General features: G+C 53.7%; 2 protein-coding genes across 7 annotated transcripts in view; one reads left to right on the top strand and one right to left on the bottom strand.

Annotated features, from left to right (window-relative positions):
• Positions 1 to 5,561: 5,561 nt before the first annotated feature.
• Positions 5,562 to 14,850, bottom strand: JMJD6 (jumonji domain containing 6, arginine demethylase and lysine hydroxylase). 3 transcript variants are annotated; one of them, XM_039859684.1, is made up of 7 exons: positions 14,527 to 14,850; positions 13,645 to 14,033; positions 12,933 to 13,219; positions 11,955 to 12,090; positions 10,517 to 10,655; positions 9,565 to 9,692; positions 5,562 to 8,368 (listed from the first exon to the last, which is right to left on the bottom strand). In XM_039859684.1, exons 1-7 carry the CDS (start codon positions 14,653 to 14,655, stop codon positions 8,332 to 8,334), a joined length of 1,245 nt encoding a protein of 414 aa, XP_039715618.1. In that variant the 5' UTR covers positions 14,656 to 14,850; the 3' UTR covers positions 5,562 to 8,331. The 3 variants fall into 3 exon arrangements, 2 of the variants coding, with proteins under 2 accessions (XP_039715618.1, XP_039715619.1); XR_005652152.1 differs by lacking the exon at positions 5,562 to 8,368 and adding an exon at positions 11,392 to 11,485 and having other exon boundaries at positions 14,527 to 14,808; XM_039859685.1 differs by lacking the exon at positions 5,562 to 8,368 and having other exon boundaries at positions 9,283 to 9,692; positions 14,527 to 14,806.
• A 169-nt stretch (positions 14,851 to 15,019) lies between these two features.
• METTL23 (methyltransferase 23, arginine) overlaps positions 15,020 to 18,536 on the top strand; it is a 4,423-nt gene continuing 906 nt past the window's right edge. Inside the window, exons 1-3 of one of the 4 annotated variants that reach the window (XM_039859686.1) lie at positions 15,020 to 15,417; positions 17,255 to 17,351; positions 18,517 to 18,536. The exon at positions 18,517 to 18,536 is cut by the window's right edge and continues 218 nt beyond it. In XM_039859686.1, coding sequence (XP_039715620.1) covers positions 15,332 to 15,417; positions 17,255 to 17,351; positions 18,517 to 18,536 — 203 coding nt within the window. In that variant the 5' untranslated portion in view covers positions 15,020 to 15,331. Of the gene's footprint in view, positions 15,418 to 17,254; positions 17,358 to 18,516 lie in introns of those variants that run through there. The other 3 variants (XM_039859688.1, XM_039859687.1, XM_039859689.1) reach the window with 3 other exon arrangements.

The raw sequence follows: 18,536 nt of genomic DNA, 5'->3' as shown, positions 1-18,536 counted from the left end.
GCCTTGATCTTGGACTTCCGGCCTCCAGAACTGTGAGAAATAAATGTCTATTGTTTCAGTCACCCAGTCTGTGACATTTTGTCATAGCAGCCCGAGCTGACGGAGACAAGATTCCGAAGTGATATGAACAAGTGCCAAATATCTGCTCGGCCCTCTCTGAGCTGGCTTCCGCTTTTGTTGAGGGAACAGCAAGCAGGGCCACGATGACATCACCAAGGTCAGGACTGATGACGGGGGAGGGGATTCACCTGCTACTCGATCATTCTGGGAAGGCTAGGGGCTCTGGGCTGGGGCGGGGCACACCTGCTGGTGAAGGTAGGGGACCCAAAAGGGACCTAACAGCAGGGCAGCTTCAGAAAGGCGAGGACGGACAGGTGAGGCCACGTGGCTGGAGCATTGTTTTGGATACCAGCGTATCCGAAAAAATTTCCTGGGCAAGTTCCTTCTTCGCAGCACCATATTTTAAAAATTCCAAACCCACAGAAAAGTTGCAAGAATAATGCAATGAACACTCACATGCCCTTCATCTAGATTCACCAAGTGTTAACATTTTGCCATCTATGCTTTCTCTGTCTACAGACACACCCACACTTGTGTGTGTGTTTGCCTGTTTGAATCACGATGTGTCATCTTGTAATGCTTCAGTATGCATCTTCCTGAGAACAAGGTCATTTTTCTCCATAACCACAGCCCCGGCATCCCACTCAAGAAACTGAGCTTCGACACGATGCAATGACCTAATAAACCATTCTTTTGAAAAATGTCCCCATTGTCTCCCCAATGTTCTTTATAGCTCCCCACCCCGACTCTGATCCAGAATCCAATCAAAGATCAGACATGGCATTTGTCTGTTGTGTCTGTTTAGCGTCTCCCTTAATACAGAGGAATCTCCCTGCCTGTTTTGTGTTTGGTGACACTGGCCAGCTGCCCTATAGGAAGTCTCTACTCAGATTTTCAGTACAGCTAGGACACGAGGGCCAAGTCGAGCTCTGGCACAAAGACGGCGACTTCGCTCTAACGCCATTCGAATGACCCTTGACCCTTCGCTCTTGACCACTGTTCCGGAATCTTAAGATAGGGCCTTACTGGAACCCACACCGCCATGAAGTAGGAACCCTGGCGATCCTAGAACCCCAACCTGCACATCGGCACCAAGAAGCACTGTTTCTTGGCCGTGAAAAAGACCAGCTCTTGCTCTGGACCTCGCGTGTCATAATTCTTCACGAGGGTGGGGCACGCCCGTCTTGCTTCCTCTGCCGCCCACCCCACACTAAGCCGAGAGAGAACGAACAGAGGTTCTAATGCTGTAACTGCCCTGTGCTCGGTCCCCCACCCCGCCGTCCTACCCCCATTTCTTCCGGTGCCGTTAGGTGTCCCAACTCTCCAGGACACTTCCTAGCAGGCCACAGCCCCAGCGGAAGGCTGCTTCCCGGGGCTCCAGATCCTTCTCAGTAATCAGCTTTGCGAGGCAGAGGCAGCAGCTGCCCCAGGCTTCCCGGGCCTCACGATTGGATTAGAAGGGATGCGGTTAATGGAAGATGAGGGGGGAGGGGAGAGGCGACTTAAGTGCTGCTCTCGAGGGCAGTGACTCCCGGCTCCCTCTCTCCTCTCCCCTGCTGCCCCTCACTCAGTGAGAGACAAGGAGGCTGGCTGAGGGCCTCACCCTCTGCTTCCCCCAAAAGCCACCAACCTGAGTTCTTTACCTCAGGGGTCCTTCCGGCCAGCTCTGCAGGCTCGGGCAGTATGACAATCAGAAGGCAGCACTGGGAACTGCTTTTGAAAATGCCAGCGTCCATTTCCAGACAATCTCTTAGCAGCTTCTTCCAAAAGAAAGCCCACCACTGAAAGGTGGGGGAACGGTGGGTACCTGGGGTCCTTGCCCCCAGCCCCTGCTTGCCAGTTAGAGTTGAGGGGGGCGTGCCAGCTCAAAAAGGGCTGGGGATCTGAACCCAAAAGGGAAGGGCAAGACCTCACGCCGAGTGAGGACACGGACTACAACTTGATTCTGGAGTTGGGAGGATTATCTCAGATCAGGTGTCATAAGCGAGCACTGGCATCAGCTGTGGGAGCACCTGAGTCTGCGCCTGCCACGTGAACCTCTGGAAGGTGTCTTGTCCTTCGAAGCACTCGCTCGCCCTGCTTTCCCCCGGGCAAGACCAATTGTCCTGGGCTGCTATTTACACAATGACACTAAGTCCGTTACATGAGATATCATTTTGCAGAGAGTCCAACGGCCTTGCAGAAAGTTCCTTCAGAAGGGCTGTAACCCAGGGGATCAAGATAGGGCTGAGCGCCCCTAAAGCAGCGGTCCCCAACCTCTGTGGCACCAGGCACCGGTGCTCCTGTGAGAATCTCATGCCCGATGACCTGAGATGGAGCTGAGGCACTGGGGAGTGGCTGCAAACACAGGTGAAGCTTCTCTCTCACTGGTCTGCCGATCACCTCCTGCTGTGCGGCCTGTTCCTAACAGTGGGGTCCCCTGCACTAGAAGCTGTGGCTGGGTGGTTAAAGGCCACGGCGTAAAGTGGAGACGAAGGGCTGAGTTCGAGCAAGCAGCAGCCTGAGAACAGCCCCACACCTCTCCCCTTCCCAAGAGGCAGGAACTCCGAAAATGTGAGCAAACCTAACCTATCAGCACTCGTCCAAACCCTACCTGCCATTGCCAGGGGTGAGGTTAGCAAGAACAGCTGGGCCTCGGTTCCCCGCACAGAACTAGTTCCCATTAAACCAGAGTCCCTGACCCTCCTGGGATAAACACCACAGCCCTCCGCAGGCTGGTTAGAGTCCACTCTAATGACACAATTAGTCACCTACTTGTCAAGCAGAGTGCCTGCTCAGAGGGGGTCTGGTACACTTACTCAGCAAACAGAAATGCCTGTGCCGGCCTGGCGGCCTCACCCTCTGCCCGGGGTCCTGCCCGGTGTAAACCACTGCGTCCGGCAAAATTCAGAGTGGGCACTGCAGACGTGCTGACAGAGCACCAAAGTCACTTGCTTGCGGCTTCTACCGCCCTCGCCATCCTCCCTTTCAAGAACAGGGAGGATGGTACAAGGTATTCTGATTCATCTTGGGACCCTCCATGTGGCCTGGAGGGCCCGAGGTGCTGAAATCCTGGGACCGGCCTGGCCAGCAGGCTTTCAATCTAAAGAGGAGCATGGGGAAAAGTGTTTGGGGCTGGCGGGGTGAATGCAGGCGAGCCACCAGACACAAGACAGAGGTCAGGAGAGAACTGAGGGACAACATGGGAGCCAGCTGGGTCTGAGGGGCTCAGCGGGGCTGTGGGAGGCTTTATCTTGCTGCTTCATTCCACAGTGGCCCAGGCTTCTCTGCTACCCCAAGGGAGATGTGCCAGACCGCAGTGCTACTTGAAAACAACAGTAAGAATGGCCGCGATCGTCGGTGCCTTTTCTACCGGTCCCATCCTATGCGCTTCATACACACCCACAACGTGACATCACTGACTCTGGAAGCTGGATTTCAAATTGGCCCCAAAAGAAAAGGTAGCTTTCCTTTTCTTTCTTCTTTAAGTATTATTTTTTTCACAAGCAAGGCAACTGCCAACGCCGGCCTTGATATAAGCCACATGCACGTGGATTCGGGAGCCCGTGGGCGGGCGGGGTGGGGGTGCGCGTCCTGGGGGAGACGCTGCGGCGGACGGCGACAGTGCCGGGCGGAAGGGAACCCCGGCTGCGGGCTCGGAGAGGCCGAGCAAAGCCAGCAAAACAACAAAACACAAGTCTGACAGGCTGGTCCCTCAGCGTCACTCTGGGGGGCAGGGTGGTGAGTCTGCTCGTCGGACCCTCCTTTCCTGCCAGCCGCGGGCTCTGTCCTCCCGGGGGACACCCGGCCCGTGGGGCGGCGGCAGGGGTCGGCCGTAGCCGCAGACGGAACCGGACCGGGGCGGGACGGGCCCCGGGGGGCCGGGCCATTACCTGCCTGGCCTCGGCGGCCTGCTCCTCCGCCTCCGCCGGCCCCGCGCGCTCCCCCGGCCCCTGGGGCGCGGCCGCGGGCTCCGGGGCTCCGGGGTCGGGCGGCGCGGGGGTCCCGCTGGCCTCGGCCGGGGGCGCGGGCTCCGGGGACGCGCCGCCGGGGTCCGAGGTGGCGGCCGGCCCGCGCCGCACCAGCAGCCAGGCGAGCAGCAGCGCCAGCGCCGTGGCCAGCGCCGGGAGCGCGGCCAGCAGCTCGGCGGGCGCCTCCATCGCGCCGTGGCCGCGGAGTGCCCGCCCGCCGAGACCCCGAGGGAGCCCGGCGCGCCCCGCCCGCGCCCCGCCCCGGGGCGGAGCCCCGCCCTGCCCCGCCCCCGCGGGCCTGGGGCGGCAGACCCGGGGGCGGGAGCCCGGAGCCCTTGGGAAGCGCACGCGAGGCCAGGCCGGAGGAGGGCCAACCCTTCCCCGCCCGGGCAGGTCTGACGCCTCGAGCTTAGGCTCCTTCTGAAAACCGTTTCGACATCACTCATGGCTCAGGTGCCCGTAGACTGTCACCTTCCGGCGGCACTTAGGCCCTGGACGGAGGGTCGTCTTAGAGCACCCTGGAAATGTAAGTGCTAGTCTGGGCCCCGTAAAGCCAGGCAGGCTCCCGCAAACTGGCGCTGGGCTGCCTGTAGGACAATGAAAACCAAACGTCAACCCTGCTTACTTTTCGCCACTTTCTGCAGGTCGACAGCCGCCGTTATTCCTCAGAGTCGCCTTAATATCTATGTCCAGGTCCTGGCCGGCGAACGCCCCTTCAGGGCTGAGACCCTGCGGCCTTCAACACCGGCCGCTTTGTCAGGCGGCTGCCCCCCGCCCCCCGCCCCCCAGACGGGTTCCTGGAATTCAGCTCCAAGGCTTTGGGTCAGCTGCATCTCCCGCTGACTTTCCTCTTTGCATAATTCTGGGAGTCCGGGAGGGTGGAACAGGGAAGTCAAGTCTCCAGTTTTTGTTTCTCCAGATCCTCCCAGGGCCTGTTGCTGAGCAGTGTATGTTTGAGATAAATAGGTTGTAACCAGAAACGTTATTTGTTTACAACTCCCAAACCCCACCCTAGTCATTTTAAATAAATCCTGGGCTGGCGAAGTTTGTCAGGTCCCATGGCAAATAAGGCTCAATGCCGAAAACAGTGTTCTGGTTTTTGCTGAGGATGCATTTAATACGTTTTGGAAAAAACTGCAGCCCGAGCTGCTGTCTGACAGAAGCCAAGATGCTAGATGGAGCGCGCCTCCTTTGAAATGGAAGATGCACGTGCGCTCCTTGGCTTCGTGAGCTCCTGACAAACTGGATTCCAGCAACAGGGTGAGCTTAGTCCTGCTGCATCACATAATACTAAGGGGAATGTGCAAAAAAAAAAAAAAAGTGGCCGTTGATGAAAAATGCCCCACAGCTATAATATGTGGAATGGGGTTAATCTCTTGGCTACTGGCTTTTGACCACTGGGGGACTTTTCAGTCAAAGTGTTGGGCCCAATTTTTGTCCCCTGTCCCAGGTGTTTTAAAGTATATATTTAAGAGGTCCTACCGTGGAAACAAACTCAGTTACCACAAAAAGAAACAAAGATAAAACAAAGCGAAAAACCCAACTCCAAATCAAGTTGCTTTATTGAAAATGATGAACAAGTTTCATCCAAGTGAAAGTTAAAAATACCAATCAAATGGCAGAACCACAGGCATTTCGTGGTGGACCCCACGGCGAGACGGACAGAACCAGAGGCTGCTCAGTGTTCGGTTTGACAGCTGCGAGAGGCACGGGGCCCTCAGCACAGCCCTGGTGCTTCTGCCTGTCCAGTCACCCGCGAGACAGCCAGCCTGGGCCAGTGCTCCTGGGGGATTCGGTGGGGGCCGGATGTTTCAAGTTTTTGAACGAACAGTAAACAAAGTTGGGAGCCACCACCCGAGGGCACACATGTAGTTCATGTAGTTTTGCTGTACTCAACGTAACATCGATGTCACATCTTGACGGAAGCCAGGGAGGGGGAGTGTGAGGAGAAATAAGACTCCACGTGGAACGATCGGCAGGGCTGGAGCACACATGACGAACAACTTCCGTGGGGAAGGCGACTCACAATTCAAGGAACCTAAGCCGCATGCTTATCCGCCTACCTCCTAGACAGCACTTTTTACATTTATGCAAAACTCCTGTTCCATCCCACACTCTTGCCTAAAGTCCTAAACCACATCAAGGCTGAACCTCTAGTAAGTTTGCAAAGCACTTGCACCGGCAACTTTCTTGCTGATCCTTAGTTTAAACACCTTTAGCTAATTTACAAAGAAGCCACGTACTAAGTGAAGAATACAGTTATCATGATAAGTATGTTCTTTTATGAAGATCTCGTAAACTTGCATTTAATAAGGTCTGAACTTGCTTTTCTGGGCGTGAAAATCTGAGCACAGCTCTGCTTACCCTGACCAGCGGCCCTGTGAACAGCAGCACATTCACTGCCCATTAGGCTCCACCAGGTCTGGGCTTGTCACTGCTACCTCGCCTGCACCTAGCACAGCGCCTGCTGACACCCAAACATCTGCTGAAGGAAAGGGCATCTGCAAACGAGCAAAATGTGAAGAATGTCCCTTTTTGGGTGGCTCTCCCCTCAAAGGCGTCACGTTATACATCGCAGTCCTACTAAAGAGCCTAGAGGCACCTGTGTGCAGCACTGGGTACTCGAGGCGGATGATGAACCAGTGGTGCCTTCCTCATGCCCAAAACACCCGAAGCCCCGCCACATCCTGGCTGTCCTGAGTCCCCGGCTCCTGTCACGCCTCCCCTGCTCCTCCCCATCCGCAGTTACTAGTGCACGATCCCTTCTTTCAGGACTCGTCTTGCTGGTTTTAACATCAGTGGGAGAGCAGTCCTGAAAACCAGTTTAACGCTGTCTCCTTCACTCACAGGAGCGGCTCACGCCAGGTGGGTGGTGGGTTAACTCTGGGACAGATGGATGGACCCCTTGTTCCCATGTCCTTCCTGACCCTGATGGCCTGGCCCCCACTGCACTCCTTTCTCACCAGCTCATCCCTGATCCCTTATTTCTGGATGTCGTTTATTGAACAATCTTATTTGGCACCTGGAGAAGGAAACCGGGGTGGCTAATCTCTCAAATTCAAATTGCTCCTGGCCCATCCCAGCCACTGCAACGCGTCTCACCACGCCCCCTGGCGGCAAACAGCCTTTTGGTTTGGCTTTTTGCTTTAAACTGGTTGAGGGGAACAGTGGGTATGAATTTGAGAGAGGTGAGTGTTGACAGCCTGGTAGCGATACTGAGAGAGAGAGAAAACCATTTTGAAGATAGCACAAAAAGGTTTTCGAAAAGGAGGAACACCATTCCGATATTTATACACAGACTATGCCTTCACGGTTTGGCTTCGCTCGCACCCTGGAAGCAGAGGCTGCTGCTCCAGCCTGGGTGTCCGGTCGGGGAGGGGAGAGCAGCACCACGGGCAGGTGGGACGACAGGTGCCGATGCCAGGAAGGTCACAGAAGAAGCTCCCCATCCAAACCAGCCACGTGTTTAGGTAGGCATTTTACGATGCAGAAAACTGGTCTAGGGCACAATAGGGACCAGCCTCCTAGACAAAAGCCACATGACCCACCCGGCATCAGCAAATGCTAAACGCTCCATTAAAAATTCAACACTGGAACTGGCCCCTGTGTATAATTTAAGTTCTATGGTAAGAACACACTGAACACCTTTCCCACTCTGTTCATAAACAAAAAACCCCGATGTGTCATCCCTCCCCAGAATATGCCACACAAACCCATCCCTGGAATTTCACAGCCCCTCTGACCGCGGAGAAAGGGAGCAGATCCTAACACAGCAGGAGGCAGTGGCGATTGGTGCTGTGCACGCCGGCTGGGTTACTGCCACCGACTGCGTCTTTGGATGGATGGTGACGCCTGGGAAGGTGGCACATGCGGCACTTCTTACGTGTAACTGGTTCACACACAAATCCAAGTCCACTCACCACTTCCGGTGTCTGCGTGTGTGCAGCCGGCTCTGTGGACAGCGGAAGTTCCGCACCAACATCAGTGAGGTGCCAGATGCAACGAGACAGTCAGAGGATCGCGACCCTCCAGCCTTGTGGTCGCCCAGCTGGGTTTTAAAGGAGACGGCGCAGAACCTTCTCACCCAACATCCTGTCGGCCTGCAGCGTTTCACTGAGCTTGCCGAATTTTTACACTTCTTGACAATCTAGTCTGAGTGAGCAGTGAAAACAGCGTTCGACTGAAGACAGAAGCTTGGACCAGAGAAAGATGATCCAAATTCAGAGACAAAGGAGAAGGGAGGAGCAGAAGACGTGAAAACGGAGCCGGGTGGCCACCAGCAGCTGACACAGGAGCCACCTCAGGGAGTGTCTTTATCTGCTCAGGGGTGAGCACGGCCTCCACAAGTGTCCCTAATCCTGCCAAAGAAAGTACAGCTGCCTGTGATGAGCAGGTAGAGAGCGCGCTGGCGCAGAGCTGGAAGGAAACGTTAGCAGAACCCCCAGGGCCCCCGCGGCGACTGAATCACACCTGAAGGGCAGACAGACACAAGTCTGCAATAACAGAAACCACTGAAAAAGACAAGAGGCATCTAAGGGTGGCTGTGAAAGGACAACTCGGGCTGAGACGTGCACATTCTAGTCTGATAAATTCACTTGAACAAGACACCTGAACTTGCCCATGGAATTCCAGCCTGACCTCAGGGAACGAGAAAAGACGACGGAAAGGACTGTGGGTCTTGAACTTTCAGAACACACTGGAGAAAACACTCAGCTGCCGGGAGGACAAAGAACTTCACGGGAAGGACACCTGCTGAGCAGTTAAGGACCTCACACACTTAGCATCCTACGAAGTTCAGTGTTTTATTACCTTCCGGAAACCTCGCCCCTCAATGCTGCTGACAGTGACACTTTGGCTAGCATGTCAAACGCAGGGTTCTGGGACTTACAGACCCTGGACACCTGTGGAGTCGCCAGACTTCACCGTGAGCCTGCTGTGTGCCCAGCACGAGGGCAGGGAGGTGCTTGCATGAGACTACGGTTTAACTTATTTATAAGTCCAATCTGGCTTTTCATCGGAGACACGGTTAAGATTTTGATAAAAAATCTGAGTTCTCTGCTGCGACCCGACTGGCAAAGCAATAACGGCAAACAGAGAAAGAGCGGGGCCACTGCTCAGGCTTTTCGGAAGGTGCCAGAACAGCTCTTTCCCCCGTTGCTGCTGTCGCGTCCCCCGTGAGGGCGCACACCAGTGGAGTCACTGCTTTCCAAGACCACGATAAGAGCAACGTGGGAAGGTTCTGGTCTTCTCGAAAGAAAAAAAAAAATCAAGATAGAAAAGGTGTTTAATTTTTATTAAATAATGTAAAGGGTTCCTTGGCACCATCCACGTGGGTTCTCGCCTTTATGCGTAACACGAGCCACGTTACGTGCGCCGGTAGCAGAGGAAAAGCCACTGCAGCAAATGCTAAGTGGATGGACTCGCGTTCCAGGAGCGCGCGTGCTCCGCGTGCGCCGGCGCCCCCGTCTGCGGGGCCCGGCCGGCTGCCCTCCCTGGGCCCTGCCCCTGGCTGCGGGCACGTCCTCCTACGCAGGCCGCGGCCGTGCTCGGTCACCTGGAGGAGCTGCGCTCTTTGCTCACACAGTCGTCCTGGGAGGTGGTGTCCCCATTTCCCATCATGCTGCACGTCCTCCTCTTCTTCCTGCGGTGCATCGTCCCGTCGCCTTCAGACCCTGACTCGCACTGGACCCGGGAGGAGGAAAAACAGAAATTCAACCTGGACGTAACCTCTGATCTCAGGAGACGACGCAAATATCGCCCGCTGTCCCCCAGAAGCGCGGCGGCCACCCGTGAGCGCTTCGTGGCACGGTCTGCATACGCATCTCCCCAGACGTGCCCGGCGCCCGCAGGACCAGGATCTTCCCTCAGTGGCGAGCGTCCCCACAGTGGTCTCTAATGGAAGGGTCCCCTGTGTGAAGTCAGGACGCCCACTCCAACAACACGTACGGCCGGCGTTCGGAGACCGCGCCACGGCCTTCCGCTTGGCCAACACGCAGCCGATGCGTGCAAGCGAGCGCAGCACTTAACATATGACGCGCCACCGCCCGCACGAGAGGGACGATCGGACCACGCAGTCCTGAGACAGAAACGTCAGCTGCTGAGGGCACGGGACCCTCTCACCCAACGTTAGCTTCTGCAAACTGCTGAATCTGCTGGGTTTCTAGCTCACACTCCACCGCCCACTGGGAGAATCCTTAACCTGGACCTGAGGTCAGCACGCTGGCGTCTGCGACACCGCTGCCTGCCAGCTGTGCGCCCCTGGGCCATTTACTTAACGGAGTCCCCAAGGACTCTTTCAACCCCTTGACGCCATGACAATTAACATACACACGTGAAGCTACCAAATGGGCAAATGTCACCACACGGCAGGAATGATGGGAGTTGTAGTTCTTGGAAGACAGTGGAGACCCTTCACGTCTTTCTCCCTCCTGGGGAGGAGGGCGAGTCACATCTGGTTTTCACGGGGTGACCTGCCCTGGAGGCCTGGGGAGAGGGCAAGGTCTCACCTCTGAGTCTGACTCGGACGAGCTGGAGCTGGAGGAGCTGGAAGAGTCGCTGGAGCTGTCTGAGGCGATCCCTGTGGATTCCTGAAGGTCAACGGAGTCGGCCAGGACCGCCAACTCGGGGTGCTCTTGCTTCAAGATCCTGAGAGACAAGACACACGTTCAGTGCTGGGACAAGCAACGACACCCACACACAGTAACCCAGACTCAAGGCTGAGCCCTGCCTCTCTCAGAAGCGCCCGGGGACGCCAGGCACCTCTGTCGGAACGAGTGACGCGGAGCGCGGTGAGGACGTGAGTCCGAGGCTGGGCACAGAAGCCCCGACACGCTGCTCAGGCTTTTCCAAAAGGAAAACTAGCTACGCGCGGTCTCCCAGCACCGGCGCCAATGAGCCAGACGGGCCGCCGACTCGGCGGGCGACGTTTCGAGTTCCTCTTAGTTTTTTCCCCTTGGGAGAAACAGTCTCTTCTCATTTTTGCCCTGAACTTTTCCTAGCTGATTTCATTTTAACCTTTTCCTTCCACGGCACAGCACTTACTGATTGGCACTGGGCTTGGTCAAACTCTATTCGTAAACGTAGAAACAATTAGGTTTGTAAGAAATAAGAAGTGTCAAGTTACAGAGAGGGCCCCCCTCACTCGAAGGTAAAACTGAGCTCAGAGGCAGCAGCCCTCCCCGGAGGACCCTGACCTAGCATCCTCTGTAACCAGGGACCAAAGGTCTGCCTTAGAACGACCAAAATGCAGCACGCAGCGGCCTACGGGAGGGAGGACGTGGGCCTCAGATGCCCCAGAGTCTGGGGAGAACAAAGCCACCACCCTTGCTGGCCCTCTCAGCAGGGCGGCTGAGCACTGAACAAGCCAGAATCCCTCTCTTACCCCGAGAGCTGGTCCCTCCAGGTCAGGGTTGGGACACAGTGGCACGGGGTGGCTGGGGGTGGCTTGCACTGCCGCTGCCCGTGCTGTATCTGTTCTGTGGATAAACAGAGGAGCTAAGTCTCCAGGGCAGTCACCTCGCTCACAAGAACTGAAGGTAATAAGTTCAAATGGTAATAATGCTTCTGGGTAGTAAGTAAAAGAAATAACCAAAATAAAACTCAAACAAAATGGCTTCCTCTGCTAGTGCTAGCTTTGGGAAAAAAACGAAAATCAGAAAAAAAAAACAAAAACAAAAAACGAGAAACAATCCCGATCGTGACCGTGTTTTGACTGACTGGCTTTGATCGACATGCAGTCTCACCCTGCTGCCTCGAGGCTGGCGAGCATCCTGAGTCTAGCCCTGACCAGGGACCTGCTCTCCTTGACCCACGGGCTTTGGCGGCCCCAGCTTTCTTCCAGGCGGGTCGAAAACCAGCACGTTACTGCAGCAGGGGACACTTTCCATTTTATCTCTGGGGCAGAAACCGGAACAAAGCAAAAATGAGGAAAAAAACGTCTCTCACCTATACCATTTCCTCGATAACTTTGGTCTCCCTCTTACCGTCTTGTGCCAAACAACAGGGAAGTTGGTGCTACTGGCAAAATTCTGTGTGATGGCAATGGTGGTGTCAAGATTGAGGACAACGTGCCACCAGCCTCCTGAAATCCAACAGACCAACAGTTAAGCAGGGTTTGATTCTGCACACAAACGCTCTAAAACACAAACTTCGCATAACCTATGGACTTCAGAGGCAGGGGATTCCGATGCACAAGGGAGAGAGCCTCAGAGACCGGATGCAGCGTGGCAAATGCTCCTCCTGGGCCAAGAATCACCAATGACCCGTCTGTGTAAAGTTCTATGGAGTACGGCCACGCCTGTTGATTTATGGATTGTCTAGGGCTGCTTTCCCTGCCACATGGGCAGAGCTGAGCAATTGTGACAGGGACCATCTGGCCCCAGAGCCTAAAATATTTTACTCTCCGGTCCTTTACAAATAAGTGTGTGCACCCCAGCTAACCCAAAGCTGTGACCCAGGCTGTAATGGCAGCAGCGCTTCGGCTCGGAGAAGGAAGCCTACCTTACATACTCCCAGAACTCGGCCTGTCAGGAGGACCCCGCAGAATCAGGCGTGGGGTTTCCTGCCTCTTGGCTCTAAGTCACTATCTTCTGACTCAACCCACCCAGTGCTACGCTGTACCAAAACCCCAATTTACAGAAATATGCACGAGTCAAGGAACATACACACGACACCAGGTAAGCACTAAAGATAAAAATGAGTAGGATCCTCACATAAAATGGGTTTATCAATAGTTATTATATATTTAGGTTATGAGACACATGGCCGGCAGCCCCATGTTACTGTCGGAAGTGGGCGCAGGTCAATTCATTCAGTTAGTGTGCAGACCGTGTGAGTCTCTTTGACTCACTCTAAATGTAGTTCTGCTCCAAAAGGACAAATCACTAAATTCAAAGAAAGTACTTTCTTTCAGGTCATCTATACCTGGTACGAAGACAGTCTCTCCTGGTTTTTGTAAGATTTCCAGGGGCTTAAATTCGGGTGGCCAGGTTGGAAGTTGTGTCCGGGGATAAATAATATTAAACCAGGTAATAGCTTCATCTTGTTGGTTCCCTCCTTCTTCACGGGTCACCTTGATGAGTTCCCTGGGCGTGCTGGTAGGGAACAGGCACCAGCGCTTGTGGCCTTGAACTAAGGCATTCCAGGCACTGGTTCCCAGTGGGTCGATGTGAATTCCGGTTCCGGAGCGTGGTGGCCCCATCACAAACCACCTAAATGAACGGAATATCCGATACGTGACGGGCAACTTAACTACCGACGAAACAGTAACTCTGCAGTTTTATACAATGTTATCTTTGTTTCAAAACCACACAAATTGTGGGAGGTAGAAATGCTGAGTGAATTGTGCACACAGTAACAGAGAAAAGAAAAATCACTGACGTGGCTTACTGCTGGGCTTTTAACTATCAAAACTTTCCTCATAGATCAGTGGCTCAATTTTGGTTGCATGTTTGAATCACCTGGGACGCTTTCAGAACTCCTGATGCCCTGGTAGCACCCGAGACCAATTAAAGCAGTCTGACAGTGGGACCGGGCGGGCATCAGCAGCCCCTAAGTCAGCCCCATGTGCAGGGAGAACCATTTCTGGTTCTGGGAAAAGGTTAGCAGAGGGCTGAGGCTGGAACCGGTACTCTACCTGTAAGGGGGCCTGCGCTTCTCCCCCGCATACTGGAAAAGGTCGTCGGTGAAAAACTTGGGCACCTTGTAGTCTTCCAAAAGTTTTCTTCTTTTGGGATGTTCACCGTAGCTGCTGTCAAAGATGTAAAGGGGGCTGTCATCTCGAGTGCTCTCCATGTACTCGATGTAGTACTTCATCTTCATCTTCACGGAGTAGCCATCATTGTCCTCCCCACATTTGAACTTCTGGTTCCGGTACTTCCTTTTCAGGCGCTCCAGAGTCCATTTCTCCTGCGCAGACCAGCCTTCTTGGGCATTCAGCAGAACCACGGGCTTGTAAGGTCTTTCGTATCGCTCCACAAATTCTTCCACCGACAGCTGTAAGGCGTCTGCCCTTTCCACGTTATCCTGCGGGCATCAGAAAAGACTTATCCAGTTAAAAAAAAAATCCGGCAGCAAATAAGGGTGTTCCCAAGGCCAATTAGTAACGACATCCCTGAGGAGCCAGATTTTTCTTCTGGCTTCTCTTTGGGAAGAAAGGACCTGCGTGTGTTCGGGCACGTCGCACCCAGCGCCACCCAACCAGGAGAGGCGGGCTTCGCATCTCCCACTCGTGGCCTTTGACAGCCGGGTCCCCCAGGACCCCGCTGTCCAAAGGGGTCAAGGGGCGACAGGCCTTCTCTTTGAGGGCGCCAAGGGCGTGAGAGTCCAGCTGCAGAGGCAGCGGCAACTGCGACAGCGGGGCTGGGAGGCCCGCCCTGGAATCCGGGCCCCGATGACCCCGACCTCGGCAGGGTGCGGGTGGGCCCATCGGAACTCCGCGGTGCCAGGCTCGGCGTGCGCGGGGAGCGAGGACCCTGTCCCAGGGGAGGTGGGCGGCCCGCGATCCCCGCCCGCTCACCGCCACGGCCGCCGGGTTCAGCGAGAAGCTCTCGTAGTAGTTGTGCCGGGTCCAGTCCAGCGAGTCCTTCAGCTCCGGCCGCGCACTCCGCTTGGCCTCGCGGATCCGCTTCTTGCTCTTGTGGTTCATCCTGCGGGGTCACCAGCTGGTTCCGCGACGACCTCGGCGCACACGCTTCCTGCCACCAAAGCGCGCCCCCTTTCCGGACCAGGCGGCGGCAGCACTGAAACGCCCTTCACTCTGGCCCGGCGCCTTTAAAATCGCTTTCCAGAAAATTCACTCCCCAACCACCTCCCGGGCCTCGGGTTGGGCGTGCAGCTGCCGTCTTCCCCGCCCCCCGGCCTCTCACGGTCAGCCATTGGCTTTGGCACCTCAGGTTCCGCCCTCACACGCGTCGGATTTCCGCCATGTTGGGAAGGTCAGGCCAGCCAAGGAGCCGCCTTTCTGAGGCCCCGCCTCTCCCGCGCCAGCTTCCGGGCACGTCACTTCCGTAAGTGCGCCGCCTTTCCGCGTCCAGCTTCCGCCCGGCGCACCGTGGGGCCTGTGTGCTCTGCGTCTCATTTGCCTAGTTTTTGGTTCTGTTCTCCGTGCTCAGTCACTTTGTCGCCCGGGAATACTTCTCCCCTTCTTGCCTTCGGGCTTTAGCGACCTCACGGGGTCCGCGGAGGGCCACGTGGCGCCGGGGAAGCGGCCCCAGGAGGCACAGGGGCCGGCGCGCGCAAACTGGCAGCCGGGCGCCCTCCGCTGCTGCCCGCCCTCCCGGGGGCCACCGAGTCCTCTCTGAGCGAGCGTGGCCGCCGAGGGCATGTGGTCCGGGCCCAACGCTTTCGATTCTCGGAGGAGCCGGGCCCGGGGGCGGAGGGGGCCGTGCTGGAGGTCTGCGTCCCGCAGGTGCGTGCTGCTGCATCTGCTGGGAAGCGTCTCTGGTCTTTTGCGGTGGCGCCCTAGGGCAGGAGCGCGCTTCGCGGGCAGGGTGGGGTGGGGTCCGGTCCGCGGCTTCCTGCCTTAGGATGGACCACAGAGCGAAAGGTTTGATATGAAACCTTTCGGCATATTGCATGTCTTTCAGTAATGAATTTGAGGACCTTGCCAGGAATGGGCCTCTTCACACCAAGTATTTCCTGTCAGAAAAATAGTACCTAATATTTTCTTTGATCTCATTGAAGGGCTTCTTAATTCAGCTTTATCTGGGACCGGGGATTTTAACCGCAGAACCCAAATAAAGTTTTTTTGGGTTGGCACTCACTTCCTTTTAGCTCAGGGCTGCCCCAAAACTCTCAATGGTAGTTATATCTAAAATGCGTCCGGTTTTTCAAAGCACTTCCACGCGGTGTTTCATCAGATTTGGACGTAGCAATTAGTAACAGTTTAAAATGAAAAACAGTTTGCAAGGATTTTAAGACTCGAGCGGAACCCATTTCTGATAGTTTCTAAACACCTTTAAGTTGAGATACTCATTTGGATTTCTTCCCAACTTTAAGAAGTGAAGATATTCTCTGTGAGAATAGAGACCTCTTTTCTTTACACGCAAATCTGCTGTTCAGAAATCATTATGCTTCTGGGTAAAATCTACCAGGGCAGGCATTTTTGTCTCTTTAATTCATGCCTAGCGTATTTTAGGCGCTTACATTTTTGTCGAGTGGATTGAATAAATTCAGACCTTAGTTCCTTCACCTTTGACTCTTTTACGACTTCGGCCCCCTTTTCTACCACCCCACTAGGGCACCCTTTGCTCTAGAAAATGAAAAGATTTGCGGTTTTGCAGTTTAATAGTCTCTAACTCTGTATGCTTATTTTGTGACTGGCACTGTACTGTTTGCATTGAGTCTTCCTAGTCATCCTATTAGTTTTGCAGTTGAGGGCACTGAAGCACAGACAGGTTTAATGACTTAAGTCATTAAACGGCTAGCAAATTACAGATGTGGAGTTTAAACTCAGGCAGGCTCATTTCAGAGTTGTGGGCTGTCGTCTTGCCTCTCTACATACCGGGCTCACAATTCTTTGCCCTTTCAAAGGCGCTGTAATTTTGTACGCTTCCCGCCTTCCTCATATCAGGATTCAGCTCCAGTCAGACCTCTTCTATATCTTCCTAGGACATTGTTTCCCTTTAGCATTTCAAGTTATGACTGTGCTTCAAACCCTCCAATATCTTCTTGCACGTAAAAGCTAAACTTTCTGTAGCCTACTAGACCCTTGCCTTCCCTGTGACCTCTGCTTGCACTGCACAAACTTACCTCCAGCCTCTTATCTATGCCTGTGGTGTAATCCAGCCAGAAGCTTCAATTCTTGCTTCTGGGCCTTTGCCTGAATCATCCTCTCTCCCTATCTAGGGCAGCCACCTTGTGGCCGTTGTCCTGTCCTTCTCCTCCAGTTACTCTTGCGTCCCCATTTTATGTTGTTTGTAGCATTATCACCAACCCAAACTATCTTCATTTGCTTACTTGTTGCCCCTCTCTCCAGTAGGGTGTATATATGCTCCGTGAGTTACATCTTCAGCCTAAAATAGATTCTAAGCCACTCAGTCCGTGGATAAATGCTTGTTGAATAAATGTGTATGGAGTGTTCATCACATGGTTATTGCAGTTTTATACACCCCCATAGGATGTGAATTAGAGCAGACAACTCTTTTTTGTAAATGGATACTAGTGCCCGGCACTCAGTAATTTCTATTTAAGTAAATATTCTGGCTTCCAGCAGATGAGCCATTTATAGCAAAAATTCTTTTCAGGTCCTGCATCTTCATGTATGTTTGGCCCTGTGCTGTGGTCCTGGCCCAGTACCTGTGGTTTCACAGAAGATCGCTGCCAGGCAAGGCTATCTTAGAGGTACAGGTACCCCCGAGGTTTTGAAAGATCCTGTGTTCAGTTTGATGTCTACCTGTTTGCTCTTGGCCTTTGTTAAACATTTTAAAGTTGGGGTGACTTGGCCAGCTTGTAAGGCATGTGAGCTGAGAATGCTTTTTACATTTGTAGTGTTTAAAAAAAAAAAGGCTCACCAAGACTAAAATATTTACTCTCTGGCCCTTAGTTTCCTATTCAAAGCGAAGCCAATTGACTAGTTTTAGTTCTGGAATCTTGGCATGGAAGCAGTCGTTACAACCATCTTTCTAGGGTGTCCCAACAGGGTCATTTGGGCTGAACACTTGTAATCTTTCTCACAAAACAGCCCTTTCCATTTTCTGAAATCTTGATATTTAAAAATGTACCCCGGGCTTTCTCATTCTACCTGACTTGAGACTGCTTAAGGCTTGGAGAAACTTGTCAAGTTTGCAGAGATGGTAATGTGCTTAAACCCGAAGGCTAAAGATAAATCAGAAGCTTAAGAACATCAAACTCTTGAAAAACCTGTAAATGAAATGAAGGGCAGGGAAGGCATCTGGCATACTTCCGGCCCCAAATAGTGGCAACTGCTAGGCATTCAGAAAAGATTGAGAATCTCTATGCCAATCCTAGAACTGGAAAAAGTGTAGGCTTTTGTGTTGCAGTATGTTAAAAGCATTCTTTGGTGTTCCTTAGTGCCTTGTCACTTTCAAGACCCCAGTGGATAGTCCTCTTTAGTAGAAAACCATGTCGTAGACCTGTCTTTATCCAAATAAAAGCAATTAAAATCGGTAGTAACTGGCTGTGCACACACGTCACCCGTTGAGCTTCCAGGGACATGGTGTCCTTTAATTAGGAGCTCCTTTACAGACCATAAGAGAACTGAAAATGGCAGAGTAAGCGTCCCCAGACTTCCTCAGACGAACTGAGATAGAATTTGGAAGCATTCAGTTGTAGAACACAGGGCCCTGTATAATATAACTGCCCTTTGACCCAATTAAGGGGAACCACGAGGAACTCGTCATAAATTCAAAGCCCAAGCTTCATAGTTTTGTTTTATAGACAAGTTCAAAAACACACTAAGCCTGTACTTAGAAGGATGAAATGGTAAACTGAGATCCCAAATTCTCGGTCTCCCAGTTTGAAATGTCATCTTTCGAACTTGTATTAGATTGGAGCTGGAACAAGCCT

The sequence above is a fragment of the Pteropus medius genome, unplaced genomic scaffold (genome assembly GCF_902729225.1).
Source record: "Pteropus medius unplaced genomic scaffold, Ma_sr-lr_union100, whole genome shotgun sequence".
Taxonomy (NCBI): domain Eukaryota; kingdom Metazoa; phylum Chordata; class Mammalia; order Chiroptera; family Pteropodidae; genus Pteropus; species Pteropus medius.
This window is presented reverse-complemented; position numbering and strand designations above follow the sequence as displayed.